General features: G+C 40.2%; 2 protein-coding genes across 2 annotated transcripts in view; both read right to left on the bottom strand.

Moving 5' to 3' along the window:
• The window catches only part of cdh16 (cadherin 16, KSP-cadherin), a gene marked incomplete at its 5' end in the record, with an annotated part of 31,141 nt that extends 20,063 nt beyond the window's left edge, over positions 1 to 11,078 (bottom strand). The window contains 5 exons of the mRNA XM_084372784.1: positions 4,474 to 4,670; positions 6,872 to 7,030; positions 7,423 to 7,552; positions 7,681 to 7,815; positions 11,034 to 11,078. Coding sequence (XP_084228910.1) covers positions 4,474 to 4,670; positions 6,872 to 7,030; positions 7,423 to 7,552; positions 7,681 to 7,815; positions 11,034 to 11,078 — 666 coding nt within the window. The remainder of the gene's footprint in view (positions 1 to 4,473; positions 4,671 to 6,871; positions 7,031 to 7,422; positions 7,553 to 7,680; positions 7,816 to 11,033) is intronic.
• Positions 11,079 to 12,078: 1,000 nt separating this feature from the next.
• On the bottom strand, positions 12,079 to 15,060 carry rrad (Ras-related associated with diabetes). The gene is made up of 5 exons (XM_084355942.1): positions 14,975 to 15,060; positions 14,326 to 14,716; positions 13,620 to 13,693; positions 13,302 to 13,506; positions 12,079 to 13,039 (listed from the first exon to the last, which is right to left on the bottom strand). The coding sequence occupies exons 2-5, from the start codon at positions 14,696 to 14,698 to the stop codon at positions 12,762 to 12,764; spliced, it is 930 nt and encodes a 309-aa protein (XP_084212068.1). The 5' UTR covers positions 14,699 to 14,716; positions 14,975 to 15,060; the 3' UTR covers positions 12,079 to 12,761.
• Between the last annotated feature and the right edge of the window lie 2,453 nt (positions 15,061 to 17,513).

The raw sequence follows: 17,513 nt of genomic DNA, 5'->3' as shown, positions 1-17,513 counted from the left end.
ACATGAACCTAGAGAGTTATTCAGCAGGTCCTGCATGATGTATAAGAACAAAGCTAACCAGTTATTTATGATAACGAGCTACAAAAGCCCTGACAATGATGTGGAACAGAGAGCACAGCCAAAACTAACTGTGCAGGCTGAAGGGGATTTTCCACTCTGCTTTACAGCCCTTGACAGAGGGGCTGTGCAGTGAGGCTGAAACGTACCTAGTAGCCATCAAACAGCACCCAACAAGGAGAGGGGCCCAGCCGCAGCACAGCTGATGCACACCCAGGGCATGTGCATCTCCTCAACACAATGTCACACACTCCTCCCTTGTTTTGGAGATGGCTGCCCAAACACTATGCTCATGTATACACAAAGCCACTTCACACAGCTGGCTGCCTCTTAGTGTTATGGTGTGCTTCTAGACCTCAGAGCTTTAAGGAGATATGTTTAAGGAGCAGATTAATGATCATAGACTGCTCTATATAAAGTCCTACACAAAACATTTATGAAGTCATCTGTTTTGCCTCTGTCAGTGTTTGAGTTAGCAGAGCACGTTCTGTCTCCGCTGATAGGTTGTGTTTGAGCTGCGTCACAAGTGCCTCGTGTCTGCGTGTGCTTTTCTCCGAGACACTGTGGACTGGAGCGTAATCAGTGGCTGATTTACAGGAAAGAGTACGATGTCCTGCACTAAACCCAGAAGCTGGATATACAGAATCTACTAGAGCGGAAACAAGTTGTTGATGGACAGAAGATTAATCTGCAACTTTTTTGATAACAGACTGATCATTTCAGTCCATTTTCAAGTAACTGTGCTCTGAGAATTTTATCATGAGACCGTGCAAGCTTTACAGAACCTCATAGACAAAAATTATACACAAAAATGTGTTGCAGCGAAGGCAGAAAACTGCAGTAGACACACACGCAGACAGCAGAACAAAGCCTATTAACTAATGTTAAGTAAGAAAAAACTAATCAAAAGAACTTTGATTTCTATGCTTGCACAAAAAATTCAACTTCAAGCATTTTTAATGACCCGTGTCTATTAGTCCATTTTCAAAAACTTTCCCACAGATTCAGAAACTTTCAGGGACTTTAAGGAGCCGTGGGAACTCTCTCTGTATAATGGGCATTTCTCTTAAAAATAACAGTTAATAGACTCATTGATAAGCTATGGAATCATTAGTTGCATCCCTCTAAAATGCAGATACGTTATACGTGATATTGTTATAGTAAATATTGGATATCTGTAGGGAGACAAGAGATGCTTATGGTTTATAAGATCATCCGTATCCAAATCCAGAAATAACAGAAGATGTTGACTTTAGCAGGTGCCAGACACAATAACAGTGTCTGTTTTTGATGGAAAGCAGAACAAAAATATTAGAAAGACAGAGACAAATGAGAAGTTGGCTTGTTTGGGGTTGGAAACATAAAGCCTGCAATAAATGATTTTACATGAACATATAAAGTCAAGATGGCGATTAACAGGGGTAATATTTCTGGGGGGTTTCTGTTAAATAGTTAATATACTGCTTATAGCAGCTTTAACACCAACATAAGATCACTTCTGATGACTCATGTTAGCTGAGGCGCCACATTTATATTCATTCGTAATATTGAACACTGATTATGACGAAGGTCGAGTGGGGCTCAAACTAATTCTGCAACAAATAATCAGATTTGCTTTGACTGAGAAAACTAACAGCTCAATGCAGCTAAGAGCCTTGACTCACGCATTCGCAGCTGTGAGGCCTCTCTTCTACTCCAAAGTCTCAAAAGATTGCATTTCTGAGCTCAAGTAGTTCTGCTGATTGCATTACATAATCAAAGTTTTAGGCAGGCAATCAGAAACATGCAATAGATAACAGATTGAAATTAACCTCCCTCGCCCTGATGACACAGAAGCGGTAATAACAAATGCCTGGATTTCATATTCAAAATTACAGCCAGAGCTGATTACAGAATCAGTCAAATTGATCGCAACAATAATCTTGACTTAGTTTTATAACTGACTTTTACACAGATGATGGCAGAAACGAATAAAGCATGCAAAGCGGCAGATCAATTTCAGCCTTTCAAAATGTTTCCACACCGTGGACATTGTAAGAGACAACATTTGTTACAGATGATTAGATGTGGACATGACTGCTCCATTCATCTGAGACAGCAGGGGAGGTGAGATCCACAGAGTGAGTCCTCAAACATGACTATCTCTGGATGTGTCATCATAACAGCGGTTAGTCCCACCACCTACTGAGAACAGCAGTACAATCACTCAGCGTGGGAGACATGAGGCTTCCCCAAAGTAAACATCCATGTTACACTGATCCAGTTTGGTGTGATTTAGATTCTGAATGGGAAAATGTACCTAAATGCTTTTTTATGCAAACAGTTCAGTGATAGAGGCTTCATTTCTCACCCACATAACACATTTTTCATTAAACTGAGGGAATCTGCTCAGTGAATTGTTGTCATATAGTCATTTACATATAGAAGCACAGACGCTATTTGTTGAAAATTATGTACATTAGCCTTTCAATGTCGCCAAGCTGTGTATTATAGCAGTGGTTATTAGGTGTTAAACCTACAAGACTAAAAGATTTTATGGTAGAGCTGAAGTGGCCTTTGAAAATATGACAAAAAAAAAATCGAATGTGCCTACACTTGTGAACCACACGTTTTCAGTGGGTGGAAGGGGCTGTTAGAACAGGAGAGATGAGAGGCTGAGGGCGAGTGTGGGGGAGGTGGGAGAAAAGAGGAGGAGGGGGGAGGTATTGTGATGTACCTACTGGCCACAGCGATTCTCAGAACCTGCACAGTGTGTTTTATTCAGCGGCAGAATCAGCTCTGTAAGCCTCTTTGTTTCCACAGTTCTCAGCAGCGAATGAATAAAGTTTTCCTTTTTTTTGCCATGGAAGGCAGACAAAATTTCCTCATAAATGATAAGAGCCATTGCTGCTGACATTTTTCCATGTGTCACAAAACCTCTGAGGGCTTTTGAGTTATTTATAGACATGTAGCTGATATGGCTAATATTATAACAACTGAAAGATTCTACGAGTCCAGGGACAGACACGGTCATATGTTACGAGAATGCAGCAATGTGGGACAGTCGTGTTAGCTTAATTAAAACTGTCTCTTTTAACCTGAACTCAGAGCATTGATTGTAGATCAAATATTATCAAGTGAAACTTTTTGGAGTTGGTGACTGATTCTGAGGGCTTATAGATGTTTTCAAAGGAGCGACTACATCCAAAATTTAATCTGAAGGCAGGATTTCCAGCTTTGGTTCTGAAAAGGTGCCCATATCCTCCTGAAATCACCATGGTTACAGTTGTAGTTTCAGCTCCAATTTTCAGATGGAACAAATCTTACTGACAACTAACAATCTTTGTCATAATCAACTAATCGAATTGTTCTTTTGATTAATTGATTATTCATTTGGTCTATAAAATGCCAGAAATTTGTGAAAAATGCTTATCACAGTTTCCCACAGTACAAACTGATGTCTTTGGATGTCTTGTTTTGTCCATCAAATAGCTCAAAACCAAAAGAGATCCAGTTTTCAATGATGTATGACAAAGAAAAGCAGCCAATCCTCACAACTGAGAAGGTGGAACCAGAGATTATTAGCAGCAGATTAATTTCCTGTCAATGGATTAATCAATGCACTTGTGAAAGCAGTCTCCAAGGTTACATAACATTTGAAATATTAAGTAGACAAACACTAAATTAATAAAAAAAAGAATGATTTTATTGAGTTGGTGAAGTATCTTTTCCCTCTGTGACATAAAAATATTCAAATATTCTTCGTGAGCAGTACAATATGATTAAAATAATGTACATGACGTGTATTTCAAGGTGGGCTGGTGGTGGTGGGTAGTGGGTGGGTGGGAGAGTGAGTGATTATTGGAGTTAAAGTGACTCAGTCAGGAGGTAGCCTGAAAGGATCCATGGCATTTGAACAGCATCAATAATTCAGTATTTGGTCACTTAGGAGGACCCAAGAGGCACTAAAAACAGCAACTGGCAACACAATGCCACTTTACTCAGTCCGGGCTATTGACAGTTTGTTTTATTGTAATGTGATACATTTGTTCACAGTTGGAACTTAACAATAAAGTCAACACTTAGCTAGATAGATAGATAGATAGATAGATAGATAGATAATGCTATCTAAATAAAGCTCCAAAAACACATCAGTTTTCTCATACTGCCCCCTCTGTCTGAAACGCTCTGTTTCTTCTCTCCTGTCTCTTTAAGGCCCTCCCTCCAGAATACCCAGTCTGCTCTGATTGGTCAGCTCACACATGCCTGAGCCAGTGTCTCTCACCATGTCTCTGATCGGCCCTGTCCTGTTTTCAGTTTCCAGTTAGCTTCAAAGCTACCTTGAATAAGGGCATAAAATATGCAAATGTGCGACATGGCTACGCGGTGTGATGTCACAAAGTCACAGAATTATGTGCCTTTTCTGTGCTGCCTCACCTGTGAGATGGGAATCGGATAGGGGCCTGGGAGGTTCTCCTGAAGTCGCACAGGGTCAGGTGATGCCCAGGTGTTTCCAGTCACCTCAACAGTAACGATGCCGGTGGTGAAGAAAGCGTCCGCCTTCCCGGCCATGTCCCTCACCATCACTGAGAGCTTGTAACGGCCGCACATCTCTGGGTCCAGAGCGGACGCTCCTGGTGGTCACAGAGGGACAGATGACACATTATTGTTTGTTCTGTGTGTTATGACATGATACTGTTTGTGTGCAATAAGTCATATCAAAGGGAAAATGACACATTCAAGGACGTACAAAAAAGAAAAAAATATAAAAACATAATTATGTGATGGCTTATGGAACATAATGAACTAATGAACTGTATTTTCCCTCAGATAAGACATTACAGGCAATGACTGCTAAATTTATCTTTCCTAGGCCTACTGAGTGCTGTAATCATCACTTAATTTTCAACTTCTTGCTAAAACAGAAAAGAAATGACATAAACAACCCACTAGAAAGGTAATCATAGCCATCAGTTACAGCGAGCCTGAAAATAAAGTAGAAAATCGAAGAGGTAATTGTCAATTTTCACTGCCTTGTGGAAACCAGCAGCAGCGGTGTGGGCCGGAAGGGACCGGTAAGCATGAAAGTCATCCAGCTCCTGCTGAGCCGTAACAAAGGGCAATACAGAGCTACAGAAATAGCACCAGCATACAGGACTGTGTCTACTATAAGTATGTGTGTGTCAGTGTACAGGATGTGAATGTCTGTATGCCTATAATGCCTCACTTCTGTGACATATCTTAATACATTATTTGTATTTATTCCATACAGCAGGGCAGAATGTCAAGTAAATCAAGTTGGTTTGAAATATCTCATGCTTGATTTCTCCAGGGTGTATATTAAACCTTTTTTGTTTTCATAAATTCAGGCTTTTCATCAGATTTCAACAACTCCCATACAATAAACAATAGAAAACAAGACAAAGTACAACCAACAAGTACTAGACCTTTTAAAGCTCTCATCTGTGTGGCTACTCTTTGAGACTACCAGCCACATAAGGAAAACTTTATTCAAGCCAGACCTTGGTTCCAAATTAGCTAATTTGGTTATTTGTCATTAATTACTAGTAAGTTATTAGTTACTGGATTTTTCAGGCAAATAGCTATGACATGTTTTTTATTTTAAGAAATTCAATAATGATATATCGGCTGATGTAGACAACTGGATTGTTACTGTTTTCCACACATTCAAAACTACCGAAAACTCAGGACAAAATGTGACTTAATTCAATCATTTAGTCTTCTAGTGAAGTGCCCATTCAAAACCTGCTGTTCGGCGTCAACCAGGAGCAGCTGACAGTGCTGCCAAGCAACGGTAAACATTCCAGTAGCCCTTGAGGCTAAAGTTAGCTAGCATGCTAGTGTTGACAGAAACTTAAAATCTCACCTCCAGTTCTCGCTGAGGAATAGAAAACCTGTGTCCCCCCAACTCATGTAAACTCATTTCACTGCACTCGTTGCACTACGCTATCTCCATTTGTTTATGTCTGCTTCCCCATGAGATCACGTGAGAGGGATCACATGTGAGCGCAGCTTCAGACTGCAGTGCCATGAACCCAGAGCGCTGAAGCCACACAGTGTTCATTGTTCAGTCAAGATCAAAATTGAACGTGCTGTGTGTCCAAATTGCACCAATTTCTACACTGCACTTCCATACGTCCTCAGCAACAAACCTGCCAAGTGCTGATCGGGTGAACGGTTCTTGATTTGCTACCAAACGTACAGACAGTACAGAGATTTCTTGCTTTATAGTTAGATAATGGAGATGAGAAAGCAGATAGGACAGGCTGCCAGCCTTCATTTTCCCCAGAGATTTTGTGCCCAGGGGCCGACAAAACTGCAGTGTAGTCCTGAAAGCAAGGTTTATAGGGGGCAAATCTAAATGCAGATGGTGTCATTTTTCTATTGCTATTACACTGTGCAATCAACGTTTACTTGACTTCTTATTTTTTTCATCAGTGCTCTCTAAAGACAAACTACTGTATAAAATGGGAACATTGATTCTAAACTTCCACAAACATATCATTTCTGTACTGCAATTTCTTCTTGTTGCTTACTGGATCAACATACAGTATCTGCAAAACGCTAATGAAGGGAATTTATTATTTGTGGCAATGTTGGTGGAAACAAATGGGATATGAAAACAGGGCTGTTGGTTGCATTCAGTGTATGAAAAGAATAGTAATAGGAGTTAACCCCAAACTGGAGCACGCTGTGTGCTCTTGTGTAGGAGGTGCCGTCCTGTCGTTGACCCTGCATATAGTGAGCTACTAAAAAAACAACAAAATACAACATTTACTTGCTTCTCTCTCTACAGTCACTAGCTGAGACTGACCTTCCTCAGTGAGGGAAACCTCTCCGGTGATAGAGTCGATGAAGAACATCTGGCTGGAGGGAATCCTGGGTGTCTGTTCCATCAGGCTGAAGCGTAGCTCAGCATGGAGGCTGTTGCGTTCATCACGATCCAGCGCCCCCACCTGCATGAATGGGATCCCTGAGACACAGGTGGTGCAGAACCAAAAGGTTACTCTGTATCACAGATGTCTCTCTTCCCCGCCATAAACGGCTTCATCAGTTTATACAGAAAAGGGTAGAATATGGGTTGGACCAATCCGGAGGCCCAAAGTTAAGGAAGCATTTGAGGTAGCCTATGTGTTTGGTTCTGTATATGTAAAACTGACCGTTGAGTCTTTTTTTTTTAGTGTAATCAAAAATATACCTGATCCAGTTTGCCACAGCATTATTCTATTAATACAGAGGTTGGTTTTCAGGGACACATTGGACAAAAAAAGAGTTTTTCTATGCCATTCAGCAGCGCGGACAAATATGACCAAGACTGAGAATGGCTGTGCAACACAGTGACATCAGCGGCCAAGGTTCTCATACCTTTGAGAAGCCCGAGCTGCACGCTGCCTCTCATGCTCTCCTCTATGAAAGTGGGCACATTATCGTTCTTGTCGATGACACACACTTCGACGGTGAAGCTCTGCCGGTGAACTGATGTTCTGAAGGACACCTACAGCACACACACATATACAAAGAGCGATTACTTCTTCTTACACTATTGAACCTAAGCACACAAACCTTATATGATGAACAAATGAGAGTATTGAATTATTTAATAAGCTATAAGTGATTCGTTACCTGCAAAGAGTAAGATGGCTGTTTCTCTCGGTCCAGTGGTTTCAGTGCATACAGAAACTGAGCATCGACTCCGAATATCCCCTCATCGTCCCCTGTTACCACCAGGTCACTGTAATTAACTGGCAGGCTTTGGAGCTGTACAAAACAGAAGAAAATGAATAAAACATCAGTTTGTGTTCCTGTTGTGCACAAACAATAAAGTGGAGGATTGGAGCAGCAGGGCGGTCTCTGCAGCCATCTGTGATTTGATCTCAATCTGTATTTTAAAAGGACGTCCGGTTGAGACTTGAGACAAAATAACTTGAAACATGAACTAATCACAGTAAATTAAGCCTGATTAGGGCTGTCTTTGGTTGTAGTTTTCTGTTAAAAAGTCACATGTTCAGTTAAAATGACACTATGTGTGCTGAGATGTTGACCAAGAGACACAATAATACATGCACCCATCATAGCTGCAGCTGATCTCCACATGCTTTAACAGGTAGGTCTGGTGATATTTCATATATTTCTTACTGCCAATAAATCATGTGAAAAGACCAAAACCATGAATTAAAGTCTGGTATGCTAAAGGAGGTCTAGATCCCCAAACTATTCTAAAAACTATTATTATTATTTGTAAAAAATATATATTTATACAAATAACTTAATTTTGTGCTCAAACTTAAAAAAAGTTAAACTTTTGCTAAAATAGAATAATGACGTATGACTGAGTCAAAGGTCATCCTCCAGGCTTACATGGCATTATGAGGGCAGCATGGCTCCCTTAAGAAGAGGGCGGTGTGCAGTTCAGCTCCTCAAGAGTTTATGTTTGAGTGACAGCTATTGCTGTCCCTGCTAATATCCAAGCTATTTGTTTCCATGCTAATATCCATGCCATTGCTATCAATGCTAATGATCTTGATCTTGCTAGAACAGCAGTCTGGTTGCGATGGTAATTGATTACGTCCAACTATTAGTCACACCCCCATTCTCTGTTTGAGAGAGAACATTGACCGTTAGACAGGAAGAAACACTGGCTGGAGTGGGACTTTAAATACTTGCTAGCAGGCTAACTGTGTATTATTCCACTGCAGAAAATAGTCCCCAACAGATACACTACTTATTGCAGTTCAAATAAAGTTTGCTAAAAACCACAGTGCCCAGCTGTTTAAGGAAATAATTCTGCAATTTATGATGTATATAATTGTGACTTGTTTTTAAAGGGTTAGTTCTGTGGAAATAAAGGGGCTTGGGGCACACAGAGAGTGTATGGAAGTTGAGAAGTATCCTGTCAATCAACTTGTCTAATGACCAAATTAGTGTTAAAACAATCATACAATTTTGAAATACTTTGCAAAAAAGGATGTCTCCGTTTAGAGGCAGCGCTGTGTCTGGGTCACTCACAGTTCTCTGTAAGATGATTAAAAACAGTTGCAGTGCTTTTGTACTTTGTAAGATTTGCAAGGTAGATCACTCAAAGAACTGACAAGTGCAGCCCTCTCTGATGAGCAGATTTTCATGAAGAGCTTTTACCTTGAACAAATCTGGAGCGATAATTACGCCCCCTCCATTCACAACACAAAGTGGGGTTATTATCCAACTTCTCCATTCCGGCCATTAACGGGCTGTTTGGAGAGTGTTAATGGCACTCATTTCAACACAAAGACTGAAAGTATGACTGTGTGTCATGCAAGGTGTGCTGACGTCACAATATGACCAATTAAAGTGCCAGATACTCATGCTGTTGCACCCAGAGGACGTCTGAGTGGCGTGTATGAATACAGCCCGCCTGCCTCCCAGCTGGACTGAATGCAGAGGCTGATGCATAAAAAGCATTGTGAACACTCCAATTATCTGTCTAAAGATGACGCCAGCTCGTTCATACGTCTTCAATCATATGTGGAATTGGAGAGGGTCTAAAAAAGGAAACTGGCTCATTATCTGCCTTTTTTTTTCTGCCTATAGAGCAATTATGGTCTTTTCACCATTTTCCTTAGACGAACAGGTTCAAGAGGCTGTCAGGAGATGTTTTTATGTACCTGGTTTAATCTTTGGAAAATGTAGTAATTCAGTGTTGAGAACTCCTCAGTGGACTTTGCATCAAATCTAATTTAATATGGAGCATAGATTTTAGTCAACAGTTTCTGATTTTTTTTTGCCATAGAGTTGCTGTCAACCAGTGATTGAATGTAACTAAGTACATTTACTCAAGTACTGTCCTTAAGTAGCCAACAATTTTGAGGTACTTGTACACTACTCGAGTATTTCCATTCTCTGCTACTTTATACTTCCATTCCACTATTTGAAGGCAATTATTGTACTTTTTACTCAGGACATTTAGTTGACAACTTTAGTTACTAGCTACTTTACAGATTACATACGATATTTGAATATTTTTTTATCAGCAGTCAGATTTAAAAAAAAACAAAAAACAAACAAACATTCTGATAATCAGAAAAATGCTAAATACCAGATCTGATAATCGTCAAGTCGGTTTCGACCCATATACTGTAAATTTTAAGTCAACTTTACCTTAAAAAAGTCAGGACACTGATAACCTCAGAACTACCAAGTAAAGAAGATTATTAGATTAAAGTTGTATGAGCTAAAAAGTTTTAATAACTTCAAATTAAAAGCCTCTACAGTATTTACATACATGTAAATATATGTTTTATTAACATATATACTTAAGTACATTTAATGTCAGATATTTTAAAACTTTACTTTAAAAGAGTCAGGAAACTGATTACCTCAGAATTACCAAGTAGACTATTACATTTAAGTTTTATGAGCTAAAACATTTAAACAACTTCAAATTAATAGTCCACTTTAACTTACTTCACTATTTTCAGGTAATCGGTTTCCTCAATTTCTTTTTAGTTAAGTCACTTTGCCAGATCCTAGTATATGGGTGACTTTCACTTTTACCAAAGTAATACTTCAAATGATATCTTTACTTTTTACTCAAGTATGACTATTCAGTACTTTTTACAACACTACTGTCAACCTATCAAATAACTATATCCATGAATATGACAGATGACAATAAAAAACTAGTTTGCATCAAAAAAACAGTGTAAGATTATAAGAATTACACATACAATTTATTTTTTACTGAGCACAAGAAGAACATTCATTTGGTAAATTCAAGTAAGCTGAAAAGCCTTACCTTGGCCAGATACCATGGAAAAATACCATTGTAGTTTTCAGGGACACCAATTAAAACATCTGCCCCAGAGCATGGTGCAAATGTGTAAGGTATCACCAACTGTGAATGAGACATTAAGTGTGTCTTAGTGGCATTGTTCATGCTGTAAATTCAGCCTGTCCATAAACTTAGCTCAGCAGTTTAAAAGAAAAGGACAACATCTTACAATGAGAGCTGTGATGAGCATTGGTGTATCGCCTCTGTCAGCCATGAGGTCCTGTAAATGTGGCACATTCACAGCACTTAAAACCACATGGCCTCAGCCCAACAATCAACACAATTTCTGTCTCGTTACTGATTCACCACTGTGGAGCTCTTTATACACACATATTTTCACTGTTTTTACTTGTCGGAGCCCGAGTTTAAATGCATAACCACCAACAAAGCCATTTAAAGCAACATCACTACAGTCTGTAGCACAAAAGGTGACACTTCTGAGTTAGATGGAAAGACTATGTAGTTTTGGACAAGAAATTCAAACTCAGAATTTAATACAAACTCATAAATTTTATCTGTAACTGTAACTGAATAGACAAGCTGATCTCAGAGGAAAATAAGGTTCCCAGAACACTGTTTGAAGCTAGAAATGTGGCAGGGTCCGCCACATATAAACAAAGTAAAAGCATATGAAATTGTGTTGTCCTTTAAGGTCAGTTTGTTTGTTCAGTCATGAAAATGCAAACTTCTTCCCCAAAGCTACATAGTGCTCCTTTAACGTTTGTCAAGTATCTTTAAGATGCAGCTGCTTTTTGGTCAAACCCAAATCAGTAACATAATAAACTCCTTAAAACCAATGTAAGCCTCTAAACCACAAAAACAAACTTTGGATAAACTGTTACTCAGCAATTACCTTTGACGCCTATTATAAAAGATGAAAAAGAGCGCCATGAGTCAACTAGCAAAACCATTTCAAAGAACGTTTTGTGTCTTACCTTGGCCAAATGGTGTGTGTGCTCCCTCTGAGAGCCGTGAGAGGAGTTTAAATTGGGTGGAAAAATTGCGTACTTGTACTCCTCTGGTGGATTAATGGTTAACACCTTCAGATAAACATGCTTAACTACCTTGTTTCCTTCCTGTTAAAACCAATGGCCAGCGAGGTTCCACTCCACCGATACGATCGCGTGAATATTCATGAGGATGTAAATAAAACATCTACTTGCATTCACCTGAACGCTTTAGAGAGAAAGACAGAGAGGATTTTCTGATTTGACTTTTGTATTTTATTTAAAAAAAGGAAATCAACGTAAACAAAGAATTTCCAAATGATGTCAAAGTTCACAAGAATAATATAACTTATTGCTTTACTCATACATTCACAACCTGAATTCAATGTCATGAAACAACATAGAATAACAGAAGTTTTCTCTTTTCTTTGTCCTCAGTAACTTGGCCGAAGCACGAACCTGCGTACCACGTTTCAAGTAAATGTGAGTCCAGATGACCTAGAACTGTGATCCTGTATCTTTTAGGATAATGAGATGTATGTTGCATTTAGCATCATTCAATATATACATCAGTCCCCTCCAGTAAAGGAGCATCACATTAACCCAACAACAAGGCAATCTTTGCAACTCAATACACAACAAGCCTTTGTGGATTTTTCATACATACTGATCATATTATGACAGCAACATGTTTAAGGCAAACAAAAAAAAAAAAGAAAATGAAACAGAATAAATGTTTGCAAAGCTTCATGCAGGTTATCACCAATATCGTGATAATGATATCATTTTCATTATTCAAGTCCCTTCTTTGCTTTTGGTTGGTGTCTAAAAAATAAAAATATATTTCTGTACAGCTCTATTAGTCCTTTAGGGTTAGTGTTAAAACACACACAGCATCTGGTCTTCAGAGGCCAAAGAAAAAAATGTCCGTCTGTCCCATCTGGTCCTCCTCAGAGAACAGTGAGGTCGTGGCAGGACTTTGACTTCTGCCTGAAAGCCATCTTCTTGTTCTTGCGTGCGACCATGCGGCCCAGGAACCGTTTGGCCTTCTTGCCGATGCTCTCCCTACGCCTGCAGTTGGCCATGCGTCGTGCGTTCTCCTCCTTGCTGTCTTTCCTCAGGCGGATCTGTCTGACAATGCCTTCGAAGAGGTCCTGCACGTTGTGGTGAAGGGACGCGGACGTCTCGATGAACTTGCAGTCGAAGACCACTGCGCAGGCACTTCCCTCTGCGATGAAGGAACAGGAGGAGAGAGGACATTTAGTACATTAAGAAGACATTAAGGTAGAAGCTCAAGTGATGGTAGTTTTAACACTCTGGCAGGTAGCTTTAGTTTGTGGTAGTGCCTGAACCAGAGCAGTTGAGTGAGAAATGTGGCCTGACCTCACCAATGACAGCTAAGCTCAATCAGTTCTGGCAAATTTGGTCATGATTTGAATGATGAATATGACATTTTAGGTTCAAAAAGTGAGTTAATCTAACTGACTTACCATCTACAGACACCTCTCTGGACCGCACCAGGTCGCTCTTGTTGCCCACAAGGATTATGGGAATGTTCTCTGACTGTCTGGCTCGGCGCAGCTGAATCCGCAGCTCTGACGCCTTCTCGAAGCTTGATTTGTCTGTCACTGAATACACAATGATGTAGGCGTCTCCCATCCTCATGCACTGCTCCTTTAGCCACTGGCTGTTATCCTTCAGGAGAAGAAACAGAAACCAAGATTAGCATCATACACGGCTGATCCCATCTTAATGTAACATCCATGAATCAATGCAAATGGGCAAAACGTAAATAATATATAACTCACCTGTTCCCAGATGTCATACAACAAGATGGATGCCTCTTCTTCGTCCACCACGATAGATCTGTCATAAGTGTTTCCTGAGGGGAGAGAAAAAAGAGATATCGTGTTACAAGCTGACAGAAAGGAGCAGTCGTGTTTGTTGTCAGTGTGTGTTCTTGCTTTTCTTCACACTGGTTTTAGCACTTTTTTTCCCTTTTGAAGCAGAAAGTTGATCACAGCCTGTGATCAAGCCATCACTGGCCTTTTATATTGTCTGACAGCTGTACTACTGAGGGCAGAGCTGGTGCCTCGCTGCAGATGGAAATAGCAATAATCAATGCATCTACAGCCCTGCGTACAGAAATAAAAACCCTGTTTTTTATCTCTTTTCTATCAGCTAAACTTTTTGACTTTCCTCACAGCAAAACGTAATTCTGAATTTATAGAGTTTATTTTAAAAATCCACATTTTCATTATTCTTAAATGTGTTGTCATGCTTGAGTTTCTTGTCCAAAAGTGTTGATGCTTCATAATTCATTCATTGAATCTTGTATCTCCAAGCATGGTGATATTAATGTAATGTGTATTGTTTGGACTAAATTAAATGAATTAAATTAACCCCTGACAGTCCTAATTATCACATGTATCTTCTCAGACAATGGACATCTTGAATGTGTGTGTAAGGGGGGGTGGGTCGGCTCGATGACTCATCCCCAGCATCACCACTCACCTGCTTCATCGCAGTCGTGACCAGCATCCTCAACTCCCCCAAAGACGCGCGCCAGGCTGGACTTGCCGACTCCGTGCTCCCCGAGGAGAACCACCTTGTACACCTGGGACTCGGCTTCGCTGCCGGTGGAGATGACGGAGTCGGAGGAGTCGGACGCGCAGCTGCCTCGGTGCTGCTCGCTCGGGGAGTAGGACGTGCAGCGCAGGAGGTTGGAGAGCTCGTCGGTTTGTCCCGTCTGGGGCATCGTGGCGCGCAGGTCCCGGTCGTCCACGGGCATGCTTCTCCGGTGTAGGTTGGGCAGATTCATGGGGAAAGGCATGCTTCCTCTTCTCTTGTCCATGTTCCGCAATTTGTCACCCTTGTTCAGAGTCATTGTGCTTGTACCGAGGAGCTGTGGGTAGATGTGACATGCGTAAATGTGCGCTCTCATTCACTCACAATTCAAAAGGCTTTACAAGTACAGGTTTAAAAAATCTGGTCTACGGATGCAGTGGAAGATAATGATATATTTTAACGTCATGCTGTGAAGTTTAAACATCTGCTCACTTTCTGAAATCTCATCCTGAACACATGTTTGTCCAACAACTGCTCAAAAAGACGCACATAAAACTAAAGCCAAACATTTCCAAACAGTATTAAAGACACTTACTCGGTGCTGGCGATTAAATCCAACGGAGGTAATCCAATAAACCTTGGTGTGAAGAGTTGTTGGAGCCGAAAACGCGGTTTTGCTTGAGTCTGGTTGACAGTCGCTGCTCAGCCTATTTATATGAGACCGGGAGTGACGTCGGCAGGGATTCGCCCCAGAACATCACGTCGCCGCTTATTATAGTGGTGCGTAACGGTAACATCATACAGAGGAGGGGGCTTATGACTGGAAGAGCTGAGGAATCTCCCTTCCGCCTCGCCAAATGGAGAGCTTACCTCTGAGGGGGCGGCCAGGGATGAATCCTTGAAGAGGGGAAGCCCACTCAAAGCTGCCCGGAGGGACATAAATATTTAATATTCATTTAGGAAGATAAATTTAGAGATAGTAAAATGATATCCACATGATGCAAGATGTTAAGGGGTATTAGGGCGCAATGCATCGCTCAGATGGATGCTTTTATGGAAATGTGATCGCTTGTCTCGGTTCAATTGCTCATCAGTTTGCTTTTTTTAGCTTCATGGCAAGGTGGAGGCTGCAGTTATGCACCAACATGAGAGTGCTATTTTAATGTAAGGGAGCTGGAGTCTGGATAATAGACAAGGGTATTTGTTATTGATGTTATTGATCATTTTTGTGCAATTATGCCGAAGAAAGTGTAAATCTGGCAGTGAGAATGCTGAAAATGAGCACATAAAAATTCTACACACGGTGACATTCATTCCTCATGCATCCCTCGCCTCCCACCCGCCTCCTCACTGTCTGAAAGATGAAAAGCCTGCTGCCACCAAACCAGAATTTCTTGCATGTGCAGTTGTAATTCTTCGCAGCTGACAAGCCTGACCTCCACACATCATGTTTGCTGTTTCTGATCCATGATTTGAATAGTGCAAAATTAATTTAAACGTGTAGGCTGTGAAACACGTTAATATGTCGTTATGCTGCCCTGATGGAGCTCAGAGGCACTCACTTTAGTTTCCTTTGTTTCACTCCAGCGTGTGATTTTATGTTAATTCTTGCATATTTGACACATTTTTCTCGCACAATGTAGTTAACCTACATCACGATGTGCTGCTCAGGCACAATTTCATTCTCCAGTTTATCTCAGAGACTCTGGGTGATGTGTTGCTGCCCCCTTGTGGCTCCACATCTCACATTACAGTTGAACCTTTTGAACTCTGCCTGTACTGTACCTGTCTAACATATTAATGCATCCTGTGCTTCATCCCTGTGTGGGAAAAGATGAATAGATTAACAATAAAATAACAAAAATATATATTATGACATATAATTATCAGGACATTTGATAGATTCATTTTCTAAATCTGCTTATCACAATTCAAATTTACCCTTTTTTCCTCACAAATCAACAACTCATAGTTCACTTAATGTTTCTTTTGTTCTAGTTTTTGGTGCAAATGTTGATCAAGTGAAAATCAGATTTTTTTAAAAATAGGTTTCTTTGTGTTTAGAGATGAGGAACATTTGCTGTCAGATTCAGCCTACATGAACTCAGCAAATATATAGCAGATATATCCCACGGTCATATCTCTGACTTCTGTGTAATTAAATTTTTATCCAGTATTTGAAAAGCTTCCACATGCTGTTTCTTCCTGGAGTCCCATTATAGATTCACATAAGGAGTGTGGGGACTTTTGCTCTCTCTCCCTCTCAGCACAGCTTGTAGTAATACCTTTGTAAATATTATATTACACACTGTATGACAAATGTGATCACACACATCCAGCCAACCATTAGATCATATTCTGGCCAAACATCACTTGATTTCCCCACAGATCATAAATCTTTAAAGGGTATTTTCTGTGACAAGGAAAAATAGCTTATGTCCCCACTGTATGACTGTGTGGCTACATGTGACTTGACCACCATCATCAAGTTTGCCGATGACACAGTGGTGGTGGGCCTGATGATCTCTGAAGTGACTCACCTGAGAACTGGTGCCAAGACAACATTCTCATTGGATGTCAGAAAGACGAGCTGATAGTGGAAGAAGCAGGAGAAGAACTGCCGGGCCCTGGTGTAGACAGGTATCTATCTAATGTGGGCCAAGTTTCATGTACAATGATATATAAAACATCTGAGAGGTACATACACAGCCCTTCTACCTTACTTGAAATAACCAGAATGTGATAGCTAAGCCCCTTTACAGCTGATAATGTTCACATTCAGTTAGATTCAAGAGTGTAACTGATTCCTCAAGGGAAATTACCTAATGAACATGATAAATACGATGTAGTGGATATACTGTAGATTATTATGTGACCAGTACTGGGTTTTTGAGGACGATAGTTAAATAGATGTTTAGGAGTTTAAAAATATCTCATGATGATATAAAGGTATATAATTTTTTACTAACATTAAAAACAAAACATAAACAACAATCTTGAGATAGATGTCTCAGATTTTTAAATTTTTTTTATTGTGACCAAGATACAAGTGAGACATTTTGCAGATGATAAATCAACTTGTCAGTGCTCTCTGAAACTAGGTCAAGGGACCACTGTCTCTTAATTACCTAGTT

The sequence above is a fragment of the Pagrus pagrus genome (assembly GCF_965226575.1).
Source record: "Pagrus pagrus genome assembly, chromosome: 1".
NCBI classification, from domain to species: Eukaryota; Metazoa; Chordata; class Actinopteri; order Spariformes; family Sparidae; genus Pagrus; species Pagrus pagrus.
This window is presented reverse-complemented; position numbering and strand designations above follow the sequence as displayed.

What these genes read in the sequence shown, in the direction of transcription:
- rrad (XM_084355942.1), bottom strand. Translation starts at nt 14,698, where the DNA reads ATGACTCTGAACAAGGGTGACAAATTGCGGAACATGGACAAGAGAAGA. An exon ending in TCACGACTGCGATGAAGCAG is followed by an intron (nt 13,694 to 14,325) that starts GTGAGTGGTGAT and finishes CTCTCCCCTCAG; the next exon opens with GAAACACTTATGACAGATCT. An exon ending in CAGAGAGGTGTCTGTAGATG is followed by an intron (nt 13,040 to 13,301) that starts GTAAGTCAGTTA and finishes CCTTCATCGCAG; the next exon opens with AGGGAAGTGCCTGCGCAGTG.